Source organism: Natator depressus, chromosome 1 (assembly GCF_965152275.1).
Source record: "Natator depressus isolate rNatDep1 chromosome 1, rNatDep2.hap1, whole genome shotgun sequence".
Taxonomy (NCBI): Eukaryota; Metazoa; Chordata; order Testudines; family Cheloniidae; genus Natator; species Natator depressus.
In genome coordinates this window covers 190,774,182-190,794,101 of record NC_134234.1, presented here as the reverse complement: position 1 = coordinate 190,794,101, position 19,920 = coordinate 190,774,182, and the positions used below count along the sequence as shown (strand labels likewise).

The following is a 19,920-nucleotide window of genomic DNA, read 5'->3' as shown; positions in this document are numbered from 1 at the left end:
ACAATGCTACTTGATGAAATTTGACTCTGTGGTTCCTCTGTCACAATAATAAACCAGGAAAAAAAGGTTGCTTAAGGAAAAACAAAGATTCACTATTTGCTTGTGTGGTCTTCAGAGTCAAGAATGCAGCTTGTGGGACCAGGTGATGTGGTCTCTGGTTAGTACCTCTCACCATCATGGTCTTCTGGGCAACTTGGCTGGTCAGGCTTGTGTAGCCTGTGGTTGTCTTTGTCTCCTCTTTCTGTAGGACCAGCTTTTGAAAGCAGGGATATTAGCCTTTGTTGGTGTTGTGGTGGTCCAAGAACACACATTCTTCCACCTGTAACCTTCAAGATTGCAGTTCTAGCTTACTGCACCCTATGGCACTTCCCTAGAGGTTTTCCGAGCAACTCAGGGCACCGTTGCATGTCTTGGACCCTCATGATGTGGTCCAATCTTGAGCAAGCTTGATCCTTGGTCAGTTTGGACAGCCTCCCTTTAACTGGCAGTTTTTACAATAATCCATCATTAGGCCACAAGCATGTGTACTCCAAACATATACAGAAAGTGAGGTAAGCAGGAGATGATTCTAAAGAAGCGATCTCACCCTGAAGGAGGAGGGGAGGGGCTACGGTTGGAGGATGCAGATGGCCCCAAGTTCCTTAAAAGGCCGTAACACGTTCATGAATATAACTAATGGCCCAACAAACATCTCCTTCTCCTTTCAGGCAGGCATCTGGGAGACCGACAATTCTGTTTTGGGGCTCCTGAAACAATTTCTTTGATTTTGCAGGAAGGGTTTTAAAGAAATCAGTCATGATTTGAGGTTTCATCCTGATCTGAGACTCAGTTCTTCTTACAGAAATACAAAATGTGTCACAGGAAGGGATTTCCATTTCCCAGCCATCTGTACTATCAGGTATAACATTTACTGCTGAGTGGTCCCGTTGCAAAGCAGTGGGGCTACTCATGCTAGTGAGCACTATATCTGAAGACAGTGTTTACAGGATGGGGCCAGTTGATCTTGTTTTTAATTAGACTGTTGTGGAAGTAACCAAGCCTTACCCTGCCGCCCCATAAAGCCACACATACAGGTTTGCCTTGAGACTGTGGCAGTAAGCAAAGGAGCGTTTTCAGCGATTTGGGTTTCAAATGTACTTACCGTTTGAAAACTTATATTCTCTTAAGATTGCAGGATCTTAAAGCTTTTATTTAAAATTAAATTTCAATCATGTTAATTGAAAGAAAAGATTAGTTCCCAGCTCAGTTAGAAGTTTATGAATTATAAATGGGAAAGAAGTAATAGACTGATGCCCATTGTGGACTGTTGTGAGTATTAAGTCAAGCTTGCACTGCTGTGTATTTCACTTAGTAGGAGCACATAGGCTTTAAACCTTCTGAAACACTTGAGAAATGTTAACATCTTCTGTTTGTTTGAAATTAATATGAACTATGTATTTTTAGAAAAATCCTCACATTACTACTGGATAGCTATAGTGCTGCTGATCCTCATCATTGCCTTTGTTGTATGCTGTGCTGTGAAGGTATGTATTGCTTTAATAGCTGTTTTTGTAAAATCCCCAAGAACAAGATGTGTGTAAAAATATAATTACTACTAATAAGGTCAGAATTTGGATGCTTGACAAGCATATTTGATTTGGTTTAGTTAAGAAGCTGGCAAAAGACTGAAAATATAAAATCATAGGTTGTAACTAATATTCCCTGTTTCTGCTACTCCTTGTGGTTTATAGGCGGCCCCAATGCCCCTATAGATTGCAAGCAGTGTCTGTGTTGCTCTGTCTTTTACATGATGATGATGTTGTTGCCGTTGGTGGCTGAGTGATCCGGGGTAGGTCCCTTTTGCTCCGCATATACCTAAGGTCTTTTTCTTTTCAAGAGCACACTGCACCAAGCAGATCTAAAAAACAATCCCCACGTAGTCTCTACATTGAAAGAGAAGCTGCATGCAAGTATATCTAGCCTTAAACCTGGCAAAAACTAATCTAGATACGTCCAAGCTCTGTTATTGAAATGAAAAACCAATTGCTTGCATGCACCTCTACAGAGCTTCTCTTCCCCCGAACTCTTTCAAACCTTTCCTCAGCCACAGATCCAAAGGTTTTAGGGATCCACAGGGATTGGGTTTGGTTTGCTGCAGATCCCAAGCCATCAAAGGTTATAAGCCCATTCTCAGGGTATGTCCGTGCTACAGTGGTATAGCTACAGCATGCTATAGGTAGCTATCGGTACAGCTGCTGTAGTGTAGACATTCCTACATAGATGGAAGGAGGTTCTCTGTCATTGCAGTAATCCATCTCCCTGAGAGGTGGTAGCTATGTTGATGGAAGAATTCTTCCACCATCCTAGCTGCATCTACAGAGGGGGTTAAGTCAACCTAACTAAGTCACAGGATGCAAAATTTTTCACAGTGCTGAGCGATGTAGGTCGACTTAAGTTATAGGTGTAGACCCCGGGCCTCACTGTTTGTATTGCTTTATTCCTTTCTATGTGTTTAGTGCAATAAAGGAACCTGCAGGCTTCAGTCCCTAACTCTCACCTAAACCAAATTCCCTTTTTAATATGGAATTCTGCTGGCCTATCAGGGAAAGATAGCTTCTTATTACCTTAATTCCTTTGTAAACCTTGTCTAACACAATCACTCTGCATTTCCTCCATGACAATAACTGTGGTGTATTGAGGACTGCATTAGAATGGTAAGCAATCACTTCAGGAGCCTGCTTGCAGGCTAGGGAAGGTCTGTAACAAAGTGTGTGATGGGAATCAGTTTGAAAAGAGTCAGTTTAAAGCAAGAAGGGGTGATTTGTGCCTCCCTGCCTTAGGGTGCAGCCTGTTTTTTCCCTCTCTGGTTTGGGTTCTTGTGTATTATTTTGAATTCTGTGAAATAGAGCAGTGTTATGTTGCAACCTTCCAACAAGATTATTTATGTTTTTATCTAATTTCTCTGTGTATCCTGTAACATAGCGGAGAAGACAAGTGTGCAGAAGATCGGGGGGGAGCCTATAAGAGAGCAAAGATTAAATGGCTGCATATGGACAGTTTACAGTGTAATGAAGGAGAAGATTTTGCAACATATGCTCAGATTCTTGAGCAGTATTTTTATGCACATGCTATTTCCTGACATTGTTTGTGTAAAACCACTTTTGTGACGCTTAAAAGTTTTCCTCAAGAACCTGATGAGCTGGAATATAAGGACATAAAAGAGATTCTAAGAAGCATTTTGAGCCTCTCAGTGTTTTTAATAAAAGGATATAAGTTTCACTTCAGAAACCAGATAGAAGGGGAAAGTATTTCTGAATTTTTGGCAACCCTGAAAAAAACTGTCCACTACTCATTGTTTTGGTAATGTTCTGAAGGAGCTCTCAGATCAGTCTGAATTAAGAGAGGTTGTTGGATGTTGTGTGTCACAAGGAACTGCCACTAGATGAAGACTGCTCTATTTGAATCCACACAAAAAAGTGCACCAAAATTTGAAAATAAATTGGCCTCATCATGCCAGGCTGGAAAAATGGCCTCAGCAGTGGATTAAAGAAACACCACCACCAGTTCAGACCTCTCACAGGAGCCAAATAGAACAGAGGGAACCCTATTTCTGCTGTTTAGTGACACCACACCTGCAGGAGCAGTATTTCCTTAATAAGCTGCAGAGCAAGAAGTGTTTGAAGAAGGGACATGCCAATGGGCACGCCACAGTGCACCAGACCCAAAAGGAAGCCACCAGTGTCTACATGTAGGAGCTACCATCCTAGTTAGGTGCCTGTCAGCTTCGAATGAAAGGATGCCTGAGCTATACCATTTCACAGAACTGTATGTGGTGGGAAAGGACAGACATATTATCCCCTGTATTATGTTAACGTAAAGGTAAATGACGTGATATACAGGAGTGGCCATGTCTGTGATCCCTGGGGGTGGGAGGGTGGTTAGCAAAAAAAAAAAATTCCTGGGTTAAGAGCAAGAGAAACTAATGTGCTTTGATAGCTTTACAATTAGGGGCAGAAAGGAGTGTTAGGCAGCCGCCCTGTCATTGTAGTCTAGATAGATATCTGTTCACCATTAGAGTTAATAGTGAGCGAAGGAAATGCCCCCTCCCAGCCCCTCCATTGATGGGCATAAACTGGCTATACAGATTTAAATTGGATTGGAGTGTGATGCATCACATGCCAGAAAGAGTGAGGGAACTGAAAAATACAAAGCTGTGGGCTCAGGAAGAGGCATAACCGTGAGGCTGGTTGTGACAAGGCCTACGTTTCTGAAGGTTAGACATGTGCCATATGCCCTGTGCAGGAGCCTGTGGAGAAACAAACAGTGAAAAGCCCCCAACATAAACTTCCCAGTTTTTTCTGCCAAGGGCAATGATGGTACAAAATTACAGGGGAGGGATGAAGTGGGGGGAAAAGCATGGTAAAGAAGATATTGGACCTAATGGCACATTTACTCGAGATAATGAAGAGGTACATTGACTAACTGTTACCAGATAAAAACTCAGTATGATTACAGAATGTGGCCCCTGAAGCAAGAAGAGATTGTTTGGGTTTTTGTTGGCTGGAGGAGGAGGAATTGGTGCTGGAAGATGGTGGCCAAGAGAGGAAAAGTGCTCCTGCTGGCACAAGGACAAAGTTTGGATGGCCCTTTCTTTCCCTGACAGGTACCACTGGCCACAGCCTGCAGCAAAATGACAGACCCTGCTGTAAGGTTAAACTTGTAATTTGGTTTTTATGGTTGTGTTTATTAATTAAGGAATTTACAGGGGAGGACTGTGGTGTTTTGAGGACTGTGTTGGAATTGCAAACTATTGCTTTAAGAGCAGGGTGAGGGTGATTCTCTTGTCCTGCCTTACAGTATAAGGGGGCTCTGTAGCAAAGCATGAGAGTGGCTTGGAGTCACTTTGAAAAGAGCTAGCTTAAAACAAGGTGGGGAGAGTTGGGCCTCCCTGCTTTAGGGAGCAGCCTGTTTTCCTTCCTCTCAGTGTTTGGGTTTTTGTGTTGTCGTTCAGGGTTCTACAAAACACTGTTATGCTACAACCTTTCAGCAACAGTATCTGTGTGTTTTAGCTACTTCTCTGTGTGTAGGCTGTGCACATAACAGAAATCAGGCTTGGATTTCTGAGCAAGAAAACTGTCTGCTGCTGTTTGCTCCTACTATATTCAGGGAAACAGGATGTTGGACCACACTGCTTAGAATTCAGAATGATAGCACATAAACTGCAAACCAACCCTAGTATCAATAGCAGTGTGGCTGTGGAAGCACAGCTGGGCGGTGTAGAAACACTCCTGAAATTGAAGGGTACATGCTCAGCTGTGCTGCTGTCCAATCTACCCCAGCTACACTGCTATTTATAGTTGCACTAGCTCTCTTTAAGCTACAGCAAGGATGTATATGTGAGCAGGGGAATCACACCCCTAACTTGTACTGTAGATGTAGCCAGAGAAAGAGAAAACAGGCTGCTTGCCGAGGGCAGGTCTGCACTTAAAATGGTGCAGCTGCACCGCTGTAGTGCTTTAGTGAAGAGAGTTCTTCTGCTGGTGTAGTTAATCCACTTTCCCGAGAGGCAGTAGCTATGTTGGTGAGAGAAGCCCTCTCGCTGACATAATGCTGTCTACAATGGCACTATGTCGCTAACGTAGTTCTACCAAAGTAATTCTGCAGTGTAGACCTGACCTTGCTTTAAGGTGATGCTTTCCAGACTGCCTGTGGGAAGGTTGCCATGCATTGCTAAAGAGCCCCTTAGCCTGTAAACAGGACAAGGGAACCACTCAGCCCTATCCCCCACGCTCCCACTTTTACACTGATCATTTACAATTTGAACACTGTCATCAATATAACCCTGCCAGGCCTGTGCCCCAAAGAAGGTCTCTTTCTTAGCTTCCTCCCAGGGCCACATTCACTGCTTCATTCACTTGCTGGGCCAATCTGCTTCTGACACACACAGACACACTGGCAGCTCCATCACTCAATCCCCTGATTTTTGTAATAAGTCCCAGGGGAACCCCTCTTGTTCTGCCTGAGTTACTTCTTTCTCAGGCCTTCCCATGAAGTCTAATGCCTTGGGAGGTGGCTTGTATTGTTTCAGCTCTCTCTAAACCAAGGGACATTTAATTGTTCCCTCATTTAATGGGGAGGTGGGTGGACGAGAAGACCCCGGAGTGCTGCTCCATCCTTGTCATCTATGATTTTACTGCACTTGGCTAATAACAGTGGAGAATGCTTGCTTCTTCAATGAGACCTATATGGGCATTTTTGTTGTTGTTCCCATGTGGTGCCAGTTGACTAATTTTATGTATCACGAAGTGTGGTAAACGTTGTATTTGTTTTGACTTTCAGGATGTAAATAATCAAGGAAAGAGTCTCTTGGAAGACTGTGTAAAGCAAACTTGCTCAGGAGAGGCAGAATAGTTGTCTGAGGTTTCAAGCAAATAGAAACTCAGAACCAAGGCGAATTCTTTGCATTCGCTTTTAGGTACGATGTGTACAGTTGCACCAGGAAACAAAAACAAGGAAGCACTTTAGCTGCACTGAACTATTAGCAACAGAACAAAACATAAAAAGATGGTTGAAAAGAGAGGAGTATCTTGTGAGTGTTTTCATACAGACTCACTCTGGCATGCAGAAAATGTGACTGTAGTAGGTGTACTCAAAAACTGGCGCAGTTCTCAGGAAAAATGTTTGTCCGTGCAGGAAAACAGCAAGAGAAGGCTCAGTGTCATGGTTCATTGTATATTTGTAAATACTGACATTAACTAAGCCCCTTGTGGTAAATCTGTCTTAAAAATAGATGTTAATTAGTGCTAATTAAATGTACTAGGACTGACCACTTTGAAGACATCTACAATTGTACAGTTTAGGTATGAGAAGAATGACCATTAATTTTCTGAAGACCTACTAAATACAGCCAGACATTTACACCTTACCTATTACTGGCTTAAAAAAGCCCAAACAGGTGATAGAGAGACAAATTATCTGACCTAGTCTTCCTGAAAAGGAGTATAGGCATCTCCTCAGTCACTGAAAATCCTTACCTGTATACTGAATTAATAATACTTTTGATGTTTTTCAAGGGTGTACAGGTGGGGTCCTTGTCACCATTCTGTTTGTGATGCCTGTGACACAGAAATGGGAAACTATTGTCTTGAAATTAAGAGAGCCCACATTTTTAAGTCAGTTGTTGGTGCTGGTAAAGGCAACATGGTGCTGGTGCCATTTTTTTTTAACACATTAGCATTTTGTAACTGATGTGGGGGACCTTGTATATTATTGTAATTCTGCACAAATCCAGAGCTAGGAGAGGCTGGAAATCATGACTTTTGCACGTTTGATAAGGTACACTTTCTGGTGTTGGAGGCTAGGCTTGTTTCAGTTTATTTAATTTCTTGGGAATCTACCGTAGTAGGAACTCATTTGTACATAATACTGCTAGTAATATCTTGTCATGAAAAAGTCAGAGGTTCCGTGCCTGGCACGTATATAATAGTGTAACATCAGAACCAGGTTTAACCCAACATACCACTTTCCTGAAAGGCTTTTTGAACCCTGTTAATATTTAAATGAAAAACACACTCTGAGGATTGCCCCATATGCATCAGCACACACAGAGGAAAGTTTTCTGACATGCAGGGCTGCCAGAGTGAATATGGGAAGCCAAAGTAAATTATAACCTGGTAGAGGAAAACATTAATGGAAACCTAGAATTGGGTTTAAAGTCGAAACCTTAAAAAAAGCCACGAATAAAATTGGTATATTACCCTAACTGAGGAATTAAAACCCAATTTTTTAATTTTAGATTTTTCTGTCTGCCAGCTAATTTTCAATGCACAGATGACACCAAAACCCCTCTCTCATTCTTCTTAAAACAAGCCCAGCTGAGGAGTCACGTTGCCTTTTTTCTGTCTGCTATCACTGTAGACTGTTTTAAAAAATGCAGGCCAATCTTAGTTTTGGAGCCATGGGTGAATCACCCCATATGGGTTCCCATGCAGTTTCTTCCTCACCTCTTCCCAAGATCCCACCACCTCTGTATACCCGTGGATGCTTCCCTAGCTCAATTACCTTCTGTCCGCAGTCAGTTCATGGTGGTGGTCTCCCATCACAGCTATGGTGAGCCAAGCCTCTAGTGGCCTATATTCCAGACATGGGAAGTCAAGATGGTGAGCTGTAGCTCAGCTTTCGAAGAGGAGAGCAGGGGAGGGAGGGTTAGGAGTTTGTCAGTCTCTGCTCCGACGTGAAACTAGTATGGGACTGCGGCTGATGTGAGTAAGTGGCTTAGGGCCATAAATGTGGAAGGCTGCCCCCTGCACATGGGTAGTCTTGGTCACTTTAAAACTCTCTGTATGAAGAATGTTAACTTCAGAAATGTGAATGACTCTGTGTGTGTGTGTGTGTAGTTGCATTACTGACAATTAGGCTTTGTTCCAAGATAATGAGTAGGGCAGTCAGCAGGATTCAAGCAGGTTTTTTGAGCTCTGGGACCAGGCCTCAACAAGTGTAAGGGAAAGAAAAACACTGCAAAATCTGGTTTGCGTTTTCGTTTCATTTTAATTTCTTAAGGTGCCTATTCTACTTCTGCTTTCAACTGTGTAGCTCATCAATTAATATGAAGCATCCAACACTGTTCGGTCTTCAGTTACTCAGCGCACAGTGTATTTACTCCTCTTCATGAACCTGAAATGTGATTTTTGTGAGAAAGACAGTATAATTCAATTGAGAATTTGCTCTTTAAGAAATGATGTAAATGTTTTCATTCTTAAGTATCAGACAAAAGCTTCTATTCCCTTTTACCTATTGTATTAACAAATTCTCACTGGCATAAACATAAACTGGCTTCGCTTTCTTGAAGTCAGTGGTGCTATTACTGATTTTCACCAGCTGAGAATACGGCTCAGTTTCTTGTCCTGATACTGTGTGTATGGTATTAACAGCTTATGAGTTTCATGCAACACTGTTAGGAGGTACACCACAGTTCTGTGGTAATATAGCCCATTCTATTGAAACTGTTCTCGCTAAGGGCTTGTCTATATGAACACTTAGTTTGCAGCAAGCCGGGCTGTATATGTATCCATCACTACCTTCCTGGGCACTAAGTGTTTGTGTGGACCCTGCTGCTGTGCACTGAAAGGTCCCTAGTGCTTTTTGATCTTTCCTGCTGTGAAATGGGAGTAGGTCAAAGTGCACTAGGGAACTTTAGTGCAGGTAGGGGCACCAGTCATTTCAACCATGTCACTCCCCTCTTAGAATCCCTCTACTGCTACTGCATATAACTCAAGCTTAGCAGCTTCAGTGTTCCACATAACGCTGCCCTGTCCTACTTATCTGAGCTTGTCTTGTTGCACGGTGCCCTGCTGTTCTACGAAGGTTCTTATGTTGCATGGCATTCATCACAGGTGCTCAGATGCTACAATCAGTAGTTCAGTAAGCAAGTGACTACTGGCTGTCACATGTTTCTCTCATCCTCTCCTCAGGGAGAGAAGCATGTGCAAGTGGAAGCATCCACTGCCTCTCTTCTGCTGGTTTTCCCACCCTCAGCCACCCATCTGTCAACTTCTCATATGAGCACCACCATGCCTTTTTCCACATTGCCTCGCTGCATGGCACAGACTTTCTGAGCTTATCTGTAAGGCCTTTACCCTCTCAGCATTTAAGTTCCGCTTGAAGATCCACATTTGCCATGTGCCTTACAGTGAATTAGCTCACAAGGAAAACTGTGTACCCCATTCTCCCAAACCTCTATTTTAGACTGAGCTGCTTAAGGCAGGAACAAGGTACTTGTCTGTCAGTGGCTGATGAATGCAAACAATGGATGCTGCTATTAATAATTAAATTAAAATGTATTTGAGTTGTATTAAAAGAAGTTAGGTGTAAAAGTGTAAATTATAATAATTTGTAAGATTAAATGAAATACAAGATGGAATTTAATAAATCTATGCAACAGCTTGGCTTTGTGTGTAACATGAATTCATGGGACTGGAAGAACTTGGACATTCACCAGAAAAATGCACTTTCAGAAACTAGCAAGGGAATAAAAAAACCCCAAAGTTCAATTTTTTAAAAAAAGCTACACAACATTGAGGGAGCCACATTTTCACCCATAGTTTCAGCACCAGCACAGGGCCTAAAGGTATAGAAGGCCAGATCCTTAGCTGGCATAAGGCAGTGTGGCTTCATCATCGAGAAAGGTGTATCAATTTACACCACTGGAGGACCTAGCCCCATATGATTTATTCTGGTGTGGGCAGGCAAAGGAAATTGGAAAAATCTTGCCACACAATGGATATCATAACAGAAAGGAGAGGGTGATTGGATAAAGTCTCCTTTTTAAGTTCTGGGGAGAGAGAGAGAGAGAGGTTTTCTTTGTGCCATCATGGCTGGGGTTGGTCACCCGACACATGCATTTCTAAAATCTTGAGCCTCGGAGTTTAGATTATGCCTCTAAGTCAAGTGGACAAAGATCATTCCAACTCCTTGTTCAATGCCTCATATGTAGATGAGGAGCATACTTGCACCTGTTACCATTTGGGCAATCAAAGGCTCTCTCACTCTTTCAACTGCAGGTCACACCACATCCCCAAAGGTAAGAAATTTGGAACCTTTATTCAACAGCTTGGTGGTAAGTTCCCTTTACTCCAAATGCAAACCCACATACAAATATTAATAAAATATGAATGACTTAGAGTGCCTATACAGCCAATCACTAACACCCCAAACTGCAAAAGCTATCACCCTGCACTGAAAGCGCAGTTTCAAGATGAAGGTGAAATTGTGTGTAACCAAAAAATCTGCCAGTGCCATAATCCTCAGGCTGCACTGTGTTGTGGAAGAGGCCCTATAGGACAAGTAGAAATCCATGTTACATTGCAAGAGACGATGCTTTTGAATACCCACTATCAAAGAATAATATTTGATTATGTATTGGCAAAAACCCTCTTCGGATTACAGCTGCTCAAGTAACAAAGTTTGTATTGGGATATATTAAGGACATGTTTCTTTGGCAGGTTATAAGGTTCAGGTCACTCTCCCAAAGTTTTTCTGTAATGTAAAAAAATAGAAGGCTGCAATGAAAACTCACATTTCAATCTGGTTCAGATTTATTATATGGAATAATTTTCCTATCTCGTATAGTACCGATGTAGAGCTGTGCTGATCAGTTCTCCTTCCTCTGCGTGTATGTGTGCACATGTGTCAGTGTGCAGAGACTCACTTATTCTGCAGAATAACACCATACCTTTTTTATCCCAATATCTCTTGTCTTGGTCCTCAGTTTATTAACTTGAGATTCAGCTATTTCAGCCCGTTCTTCAGCATCATCCAGCTCATGTTGCTGCTTCCTGTACTTTGCAAGATACTGATTGGATTGTGCTTCCTGGTAAGACAAAGGATTAGACAAATTTTTCCCTTGTAGGTTTGAAAACGGTGATCTTCAGTACCAGGCAAGGTTCAAGTGTGTGAGACTAAGCGGCAAATATCCGTGGGGCTTAACCAAACTTTGCAATGCAAACATTTAGTCAAATGCTTTGCTGGTTCCACCAGTACTCCCCATTTTAAGGGAAACTTTCAGGATGGGGAAAAAACCCTTCTAACGTGGAACTACGTTATAGTCATTTTTCAGTAATCACCGACTTAGCGGGTTAACAGAATGTCATGAAAAGTTTCACTCTGGTTGATCCAAACCCCTTGCCCAGGATACACAGAAAGACAGCTCCTGAAAACTATATCCATACACAACACCAAGTGCAAGCTGCTTAAGATGGAACGGGTAGGGAGTGTACAGTGTAAATCAGTACTACATAGATCTTCAGCTAAGCTGAATATATTTAATTAAACTGCTAAATGATTTTTAGTATATGAAGGCCCTGAGACCTAGATCCTCAAAGGTATTTAGGTACCTAGATCTCATTGGTTTCAATGGGAGGTGCCTAAATGTCTCTGAGGATGTGGGCTCAAATGACCAAGGATGCAATTGTCAGTGAGGGCATGACTTGATTAAATTTAAAAAAAAAAATTCCATGTCACAACTGTTCCTGTCACTTACAGCTTCCTCAGCTTGATGCTTATAGCTTTTCACTTTTAATTGCAGCTTATCGATCAGCTCCTGCATCCTGGTCAGATTCTTCTTATCTTCCTCTGCCTACATCAAGCAAACAGGAAAAAATGCTTTAATGGTATGTATAGGCAGAAGGTATGAGTATGTCACAAACTGAGTAAGTTTTGTGAGGCAATTATTTCTATCACATTGGAAATTTAGGACTTTGCAGCAAAACAGTTCAACTAGTATCACTATGTATAGAGATAAGAAAAATATTCTAGTGGACTGACCAAGGGTATGTATTTGTTTCAACGGTAAAAGCAACACTGAGCAGTGGAAAGAACTCTCAGGAAATATATTTAGAAAGTTTCAAGCATAGTGATACAGACTCCCTAACGGATAATGCAGAGATGATGAAGGGCATTTCTACTCTATAGAGTAAAAATGGTACCCCAGTGCATATCTTCTCCCTGTGCGTGCGGAAGCTTATCTTTTTATTCCAGTGACAAAAGTAAATTTAATCTATTTTATTCTGGTTAGTAGGGTCAACACCTGAGTGAGAGAGCTGGAGTCTCCTTCTCATGCATCAAGAAAAATGATACCTACGGATGCTCCTTGGCAGGTTTAAATAGCACCATGTTAAAAATGCCAAAGCTCCAACTACACTAGATTAACAATTATTTAGGTTAATTGAGGGTATCATTGGAAAGTGTTTTTCTAAAATTCACTAGCATAGACAAAGCTTTTGGCAGTGCTCATTTCCACTGGGAGAAGGATGCAGCTCAACACTGTATTTGAAAGAAAACATTTCCTCCAGGGACCCACAGTTTAGTATAATACTTAGAAGGACTGGGGTTTTTGCTACAGTACCTGATAAGTCAGCTCCTTTATGCGTCTCTCATATTTGCGGACTCCTTTCTGGGCTTCTGTATTGCGACGGAGTTCATTCTCTAGATCATTTTCCAGCTCACGTACCTGCAAGAGAAGAAACACTATGTAATTCCACATGTTTAAACATCAAATAGTTTAATTTACAGTTTAAGTGACGTTCATCTTTGCAGGACCCTTTGTCACATATCTCCAAGTATGTGCTTCAGCAGTAGACCAAAATTTCCATGTAGATGTTGGTTTTCTACCCAGTTTATTACGCATTTTTATTACATAATGTTTATATTGCACTAGCGGTTCCAATCAGGACTGTAATCCCAACATACTAGAAACTGTACAAACATACAAATACTCCAAAGAGGTCACAAGCTAAGCTGGAAGCATAGAGGCTTTTGCCATTTTCAGACTTTATGCCTTATTTTAAGCATGGACTTCATCATTTACTTGGTATTGGCTACAACACCCACATTGCTATGCCAACCAAGTCAGGTGATAAAGGGGAAAGATGGGTCCATGTGGACCTCACACCTGGCCTAGGTGTAACTCTTAAAAGAGTTTACGCTTAATATAATCTCTAAAGAGTTCTTTCTACTTTATAGATGGTCCCTAAGCCAAGGTCAGAAGTGACTGTGTCCAGAGCAACCATATTGTCTGAGTTTTATGAAGTATCTGGAAGCAGGCGTCTTCCATCTTCTTCTTCAGCAGGCCTATAAACAGGACAGAAAACCTACCCTGGACTCCAGCTTTTGGATCTGCTTCTTGCCACCTTTCAGTGCTATTTGCTCTGCTTCATCCAGTCTTTTCTGTAGATCTTTAATAGTCTGTTCCATGTTCTTTTTCATTCTCTCCAAGTGGGCACTAGTATCTTGCTCCTTTTTAAGCTCCTCAGCCATCATTGCTGCCTAAAATACAGATAAAACATCACAGTGAGGTCTGATGGACTGTGGAAGAGGCTCGTAAGAGAAGTGAGGGAAGCCCCACTGCTTGTATCATTTACACTAGACTGAACAAAGTACCAGAGAGTACTCTGTAGAGAGTTGTCCTTCACAAGCAGATTTGATGGACAGACAATGTGACCTTGTCATAAATATAAAGGGAAGGGTAGCCACCTCTCTGTATACAGAACTATAAAATCCCTCCTGGCCAGAGGCAAAACCCTTTCACCTGTAAAGGGTTAAGAAGCTAAGATAACCTCGCTGGCACCTGACCAAAATGACCAGTGAGGAGACAAGATACTTTCAAAGCTGGGGTGGGGGCGTGTCGGGGGGGACAAAGGGTCTGTCTGTGTGATGCTTTTGCTGGGACCAGGTCAGGAATGCTCTTCAGAACTTCTGTTAAGTTAGTAAGCAATCTAGCTAGAAATGTGTTAGATTTTCTTTTGTTTAATGGCTGGTAAAATAGCTGTGCTAAATGGGATGTATATTCCTGTTTTTGTGTCTTTTTGTAACTTAAGGTTTTGCCTAGAGGGATTCTTTATGTTTTGAATCTGATTACCCTGTAAGGTATTTACCATCCTGATTTTACAGAGGTGATTTTTACTTTTTCTTTAATTAAAATTCTTCTAAGATCCTGATTGCTTTTTCATTGTCCTTAAGATCCAAGGGTTTGGGTCTGTGTTCACCGATGCAAATTGGTGAGGATTGTTATCAAGCCTTCCCCAGGAAAGGGGGTGTAGGGCTTGGGGGGATATTTTGGGGGGAAGACGTCTCAAAGTGGACTCTTTCCCTGTTCTTTGTTTAACACGCTTGGTGGTGGCAGCATAGGGTTCAAGGACAAGGCAAAGTTTGTACCTTGAGGAAGTTTTTAACCTAAGCTGGTAAGAATAAGCTTAGGGAGCCTTTCATGCAGGTCCCCACATCTGTACCCTAGAGTTCAGAGTGGAAGGAACCTTGACAGACCTAATAGGTCTTTTTCATTTCTCTCTTCTAATTCTGTGATTTAAGATCTAGCTTCCTACTTCAATACCTGTATGTGGCTTTCCTGTTGAGTAAAACTGTGCCATTTGTTACACACATTTTATACAGGCTGTACTAAAAATGGTCTAGATGCAATGCTTGTGAAAGTTGCTGGGCTAACAGGCCTGAAAGACCAATTCTCTATTTATCCATCGAATAGGTAGAGTCTGGGCAGTGTTAGGGAAGCTTCCCCAGTCTGTGCCGGCAGTGACTGTGAGGCACCACATCTAGGGACGAAGAGTTCAGAGGCCATGCCCTATTGTGTCGGGTCTTTCTACTGACATTGCTAACAGCGGTGCAATGAGTCTATTTCTGAACAGACAGATATGATAACACCAAGGTCCAGCTACATATTTTGGATAGGTCACTGAACAGCCATCAGAAGATAATTACTGGGCTGGAGTTGAACTGGTGACATCTCCCACCTCTTAAGGAGATAGCCCAGCTGAAGAACAGTTGGGAAAAAAATAGAGGAGGAACTTCCTCCAGGAATTCTGGGTGTACAACGCATGGGGATTCAACACTGTGAAACCTGGGTCCCTGAATTTCACATTGTTTGCTGATATAACCCTTCTGGCAACATTGATTTCTCCAGTTCTGCTGGAGCTGAAACAACACTAGCTTGACTCCTTTGCTCTCCAAGAGAGGTCTTCGATCTCTCTTCTCTTGACCATAGTCTTGTGCTGAGAGTAGTGTCATGTGGATCCCACATCTCTGGCCGGCATCTGACTTTAAAATTACTCTTTTGGGAATCTGGAGTGTCCCCCCTCCAATCAGACCCTTTCTTGTGATCTACGCAGCTGCCAGGTGGAACTTGGAGGGTGGGCTCCCAACTGTCTCAGCTTGTCCAGATGCAAAGTTCTATTTGGAGGTGACATGATCCAACCCAGAGTTTCAGGATCAGCAGATGTGCCCCTTCTTGGAGAAGAGAAATTGACTGAGGAGAAAATGTTTCTCTTTTCCTCCCTCCAACCTTTTCTGCACCAGGGCAGCATTAACCCCTTTCAGCCAGCTCTGGAGCCCACTGAATAAACCGTACCCCCTCCCCCCTGCCCCATAGCCACAGAAATGGAAATTCAGGGGGCACGAAGTGTTGTCAGAATATGGTGCTACACCTGCAAAAAGGGAACAAGCAGCCAATCTACTTACATCGGTGACAGCTTTCTTGGCTTTTTCTTCAGCATTCCTGCACTCCTGTATAGCCTCCTCTACTTCATTCTGCATCTGAGAGATGTCAGTCTCCAGCTTCTTCTTCTGATTGATAAGGCTTGTGTTCTTTTTGAAGGAGAAAGGAGGGGAAAGATTATTAGGGACATAGGTTTGTTGTAGGACTTCAACAATTTATCTATGACCACATGTCTATTTTTGCAGCTCCCTAGACTTCACAGGATACAGTATCTATTAACATGGTACGGGCCTGACTTTATTTTTTAGACCATCTTTAGATTGTGTGTATTTTATGTTTTTTAAAGAAGTTCCCAGAGCTCTGAATATCCATATTTAACAAACAAAATGGAACTAAACAAAAAAAATTCAGCCAAACACTGAAGTAGGGGACTGGTGCAGTGTTTTCAGCTCTGGTCAATGAAGGTCCCATATTCAGTTATTCTAAAAGGTGATTAAAGTGGAAATCCAATATTGTGGCTGCAGTTCAGGAGGTAGCACATAATGTGTTAGCAGCACAAGTTTTGCTAATGCATGACAAGCTTTCATAGCCTGCTGGTATTTAATTATTTAGAGATGGGCTCATAGGGGTTTGGAGTGGACGTCCTAGTCTGTGAAGACACAGCCTCCTAGAACCTGCTAAGAATTCAGTCTCCACTTAAGGAGGTAGCAAGCAACAAGGGCAAATCACTTATTTTATCTGCTCTCCCCATCCCAGCCCTCATCAGCCTACCATTTGATGGCCCTATATTGATGAAGACCTTTGATGTGGTATGGAGCCACTTGCTGCCAGTTAAAATGTACTGTCTTGCTCAATGTAGCTATACATAATGAATGGACTTTGCACGTTTTACTGAAGGCTTCTCTAAGCAGCTTGCATAAAAAGGTCACACATACCACTTCCCCTGCCCCCCCCCCCCATCAAAATAGCGTCCGTACAATCCACAAACCCGACTGGGTTTTAACATTGCGGCGTGTAAACACTAGTAGTAAGATAGTCTGAAATTCTATGACACCCTGTGAAGAAGGTAAAGACCCAATTATCATCTGACTTCCGTCTTTACCCTTTCTAGGAAGTGTTTATTATAGCAGGCTAGATCACTTCTGCACTGCTATCATGATGGGAATGAAGTATAATATGGAGAGAGAGAGAGAGAGACTGACTGACTCATTTTCTTTAGTGGAATGAATGAAACTTCTCTGACAAATGACGGTCGGTGGTTATGGCATTCATATCCTTCTGGGCATGTGCAATCTTTAGGTTTCTCCAATAGCCACTACTGCTGCTTGTTGAGACTAATGTACACAGCGCTTAGGAAACCGCTCCCCTCCCACCCCTTGAAATCCAACCTGGGTGTGGAGAAGGTTCACACGTTCGGTGGCTTCCAGTAGCTCTTGCTCCGCCAGCTTACGCCCACGTTCAGTCTGGTCTAGCACGGCCCTCAGCTCATCAAGCTCTGATTGGAGAAGATTGTTCCGCCTGTCAGTGACCGCCAGCTGCTCCTTCAGGTCTTCATTCAGGTGTGCTGAATCATCCATCTGCACTTGCAGGTCCTGGAGCAGAAACAGCAGCATTCTCACACACTAGCGTGACAGGACTTGAGCTTAGGGTGACCAGATGTCCCAATTTTATAGGGCCAGTCCCAATATTCGGGGCTTTTTCTTATATAGGCTTCTGTTACGCCCCACCCCCGTCCTGATTTTTCACACTTGCTATCTGGTTACCCTACTTGAGCTCAAGTCTTTGCTGTTCAATGCCAAAGCCTCTGAAAATCTGTCTGAACAATGCGGAATGGAGTCTTATCCAGGAGGTCTCGAAGCTGTTTTAGCTCCTGCTTAGAAAAGTACTGCAAAGACTTCCTCCCTCCATGTTGTGAGAAATAGCACGTTTAATTCACCCCGGCCTGCTGGGTTGGGGGCATGAACTGAATCTTCCACGTCAGTGGTGGTTTCAAGTGGGGGTATTTTGTGGATTCATCCTCTGGGGAGTGCAGGTGAGGGATTAAGGAGTCTCCAGGAAATCTGACTTTAAGCCCTGACATCAGTTTAATAGGAAACTTTGGCAGAGGCTGCTGGAGAATTAAGTTAAATGAAGCTACACAGATAATCTGGCCATTCTGACTCCCTGTCAAATGGCTCCTCCTTTCAAGGACCTATCACCTGGGGACAGGAAGTCCCTTGTACTGCTGCTTTTCCCCCTCACAAAGGGCTGTCTACTCATCAGGGCCCTGTGACCCTAGGGAAGAATCTGATTAAATTTTTATCAAGCTCTTTGAAGATGTTATAGGCTAAGAAGTACTTTGTAGCAGACACACACCCAGGACTGGCCATGCACTGCATGGCACGCTAACTGCACCTAGTCTTTTGGAACAGAGTCTCAGTTTGTACTAATAATAATTGCTATAAAAGCACTTGCTCTGTGTGTGTGTGTGTTTTCTGTTTGAATTGCTACATATTAATAAAACCCAGCCCTTGCTCGTGGTTAGGTAGTTCTGAGTAGCAGCTCTATGGGGTACCTTTATTTGTGCCTGCAGGATACGTGTAGTCTTTGTTGCCTCTGAGGCATGCCTGTTAGCATGGCTGAGCTGGATTTCCATCTCGTTGAGGTCCCCTTCCATCTTCTTCTTCAGCCGGATGGCCTCATTTCTGCTCTTGGCTTCAGAATCAAGGGTGGACTGCAGCGAGTCTATGGTACGCTGCTGGTTTCTCCTAATTTTGGAGTAATATTCAGAAGACATTATATGGGTAAGGAAATCTTTCCCCTCCCTCCCCAGAAGTTTTAATTACCTCCAGTAACATTTTAATTCCTGAAAGAGTTGCATTTTCAGGAATGAAATCATATATGGATGAGTATATACAGCAGTAGTACATAATGACCCATTGTGATCACTAGATCGGTCTGCTCCCCTCAAAAAGCTCCTGATCATAGTCAGAGTTTAAGGCCAGAAGAGACCACCAGATCCTCTAGTCTGTCCTCCTCTATATCACAGGCCACCTATACCAATCAGCACCCACACACTAAACCCAACATCCAAAATTAGACCAAAGTATTACAGCCCAGAGGAGGCTAGACTATTATGTGCCACATAGCAAGCCACATCATTCCCCTCTTCTTCCTCCCTAAATGTCCAAATAGCACCTTTGAGGCTATTACACTGGGGAGGGTCACAAATTCTTTCTTCTGGGTTTGAATGCAACAAACAATACTTAATTCTTGGCACTACTTCAGTGCTTTACATCTGAAGCTCTAGATGAATTTTGTACCATTTTGTACAGGCATTAACCATCAATCAATACTCACACCTCTGAGAGTTAGGCAAGTATTCCTATTTCATATATGGGGAAACAGACACTGAGAGGTATGTAGTTTGTCCCTTGCAATACAGTGAGTCATTAGAACTCAGGAATTCCTGATTCTGAGCCATATACTTTGAGGTTTTGGCAGGTTCTTCATTATCCCCTCTCTCTACCAGGAAATGATTCAAGGAATTGTAAGTGTCTGATATTTGCTGAACTTTTTAAAGGGCTTCTGGCAGTGACTATTATTGACCCATAATTGGTCTGTTTCCTGTCCTTTGTTATACAAAATAAGTGCTGAGATTCATATCACTCACAACAACCCCAGAGTTCTCAGGAACAGCCCAGCATGTCTGGGAATTGTTCCAAGTCTCACATAATCAAAACACCAAACCATTATTCAGACATATCAGGGATGGAAAGCACCTGTCAGAGACCTCGGAGACATTGCAGGACTGTTCCCTATAGCACATTTTCTAGAATTTTGCCCAATTTACTTCTAAAGGAGAGGTTTCAAAGTAGCAGCCGTGTTAGTCTGTATTTGCAAAAAAAAAAAAAAAAAGGAGTACTTGTGGCACTTCAGAGACTAACAAATTTATTTGAGCA

The 19,920-nt window shown here is 42.5% G+C and overlaps 2 protein-coding genes across 5 annotated transcripts in view; one reads left to right on the top strand and one right to left on the bottom strand.

Moving 5' to 3' along the window:
* HHLA2 (HHLA2 member of B7 family) overlaps nt 1-9,913 on the top strand; it is a 35,956-nt gene extending 26,043 nt beyond the window's left edge. For all 4 annotated transcript variants that reach the window (XM_074972826.1, XM_074972807.1, XM_074972817.1 and 1 more), the window contains 2 exons: nt 1,444-1,523; nt 2,962-9,913. In XM_074972826.1, the coding sequence (XP_074828927.1) occupies nt 1,444-1,523; nt 2,962-3,003 (122 nt within the window). In that variant the 3' untranslated portion in view covers nt 3,004-9,913. The remainder of the gene's footprint in view (nt 1-1,443; nt 1,524-2,961) is intronic.
* The window catches only part of MYH15 (myosin heavy chain 15), a 64,311-nt gene continuing 52,897 nt past the window's right edge, over nt 8,507-19,920 (bottom strand). Inside the window, exons 36-43 of the mRNA XM_074972788.1 lie at nt 18,534-18,726; nt 17,368-17,571; nt 16,003-16,128; nt 13,630-13,800; nt 12,881-12,985; nt 12,017-12,112; nt 11,210-11,347; nt 8,507-8,652 (exon numbers count right to left, since the gene is read on the bottom strand). Of these exons, the coding sequence (XP_074828889.1) occupies nt 8,635-8,652; nt 11,210-11,347; nt 12,017-12,112; nt 12,881-12,985; nt 13,630-13,800; nt 16,003-16,128; nt 17,368-17,571; nt 18,534-18,726 (1,051 nt within the window). The 3' untranslated portion in view covers nt 8,507-8,634. The remainder of the gene's footprint in view (nt 8,653-11,209; nt 11,348-12,016; nt 12,113-12,880; nt 12,986-13,629; nt 13,801-16,002; nt 16,129-17,367; nt 17,572-18,533; nt 18,727-19,920) is intronic.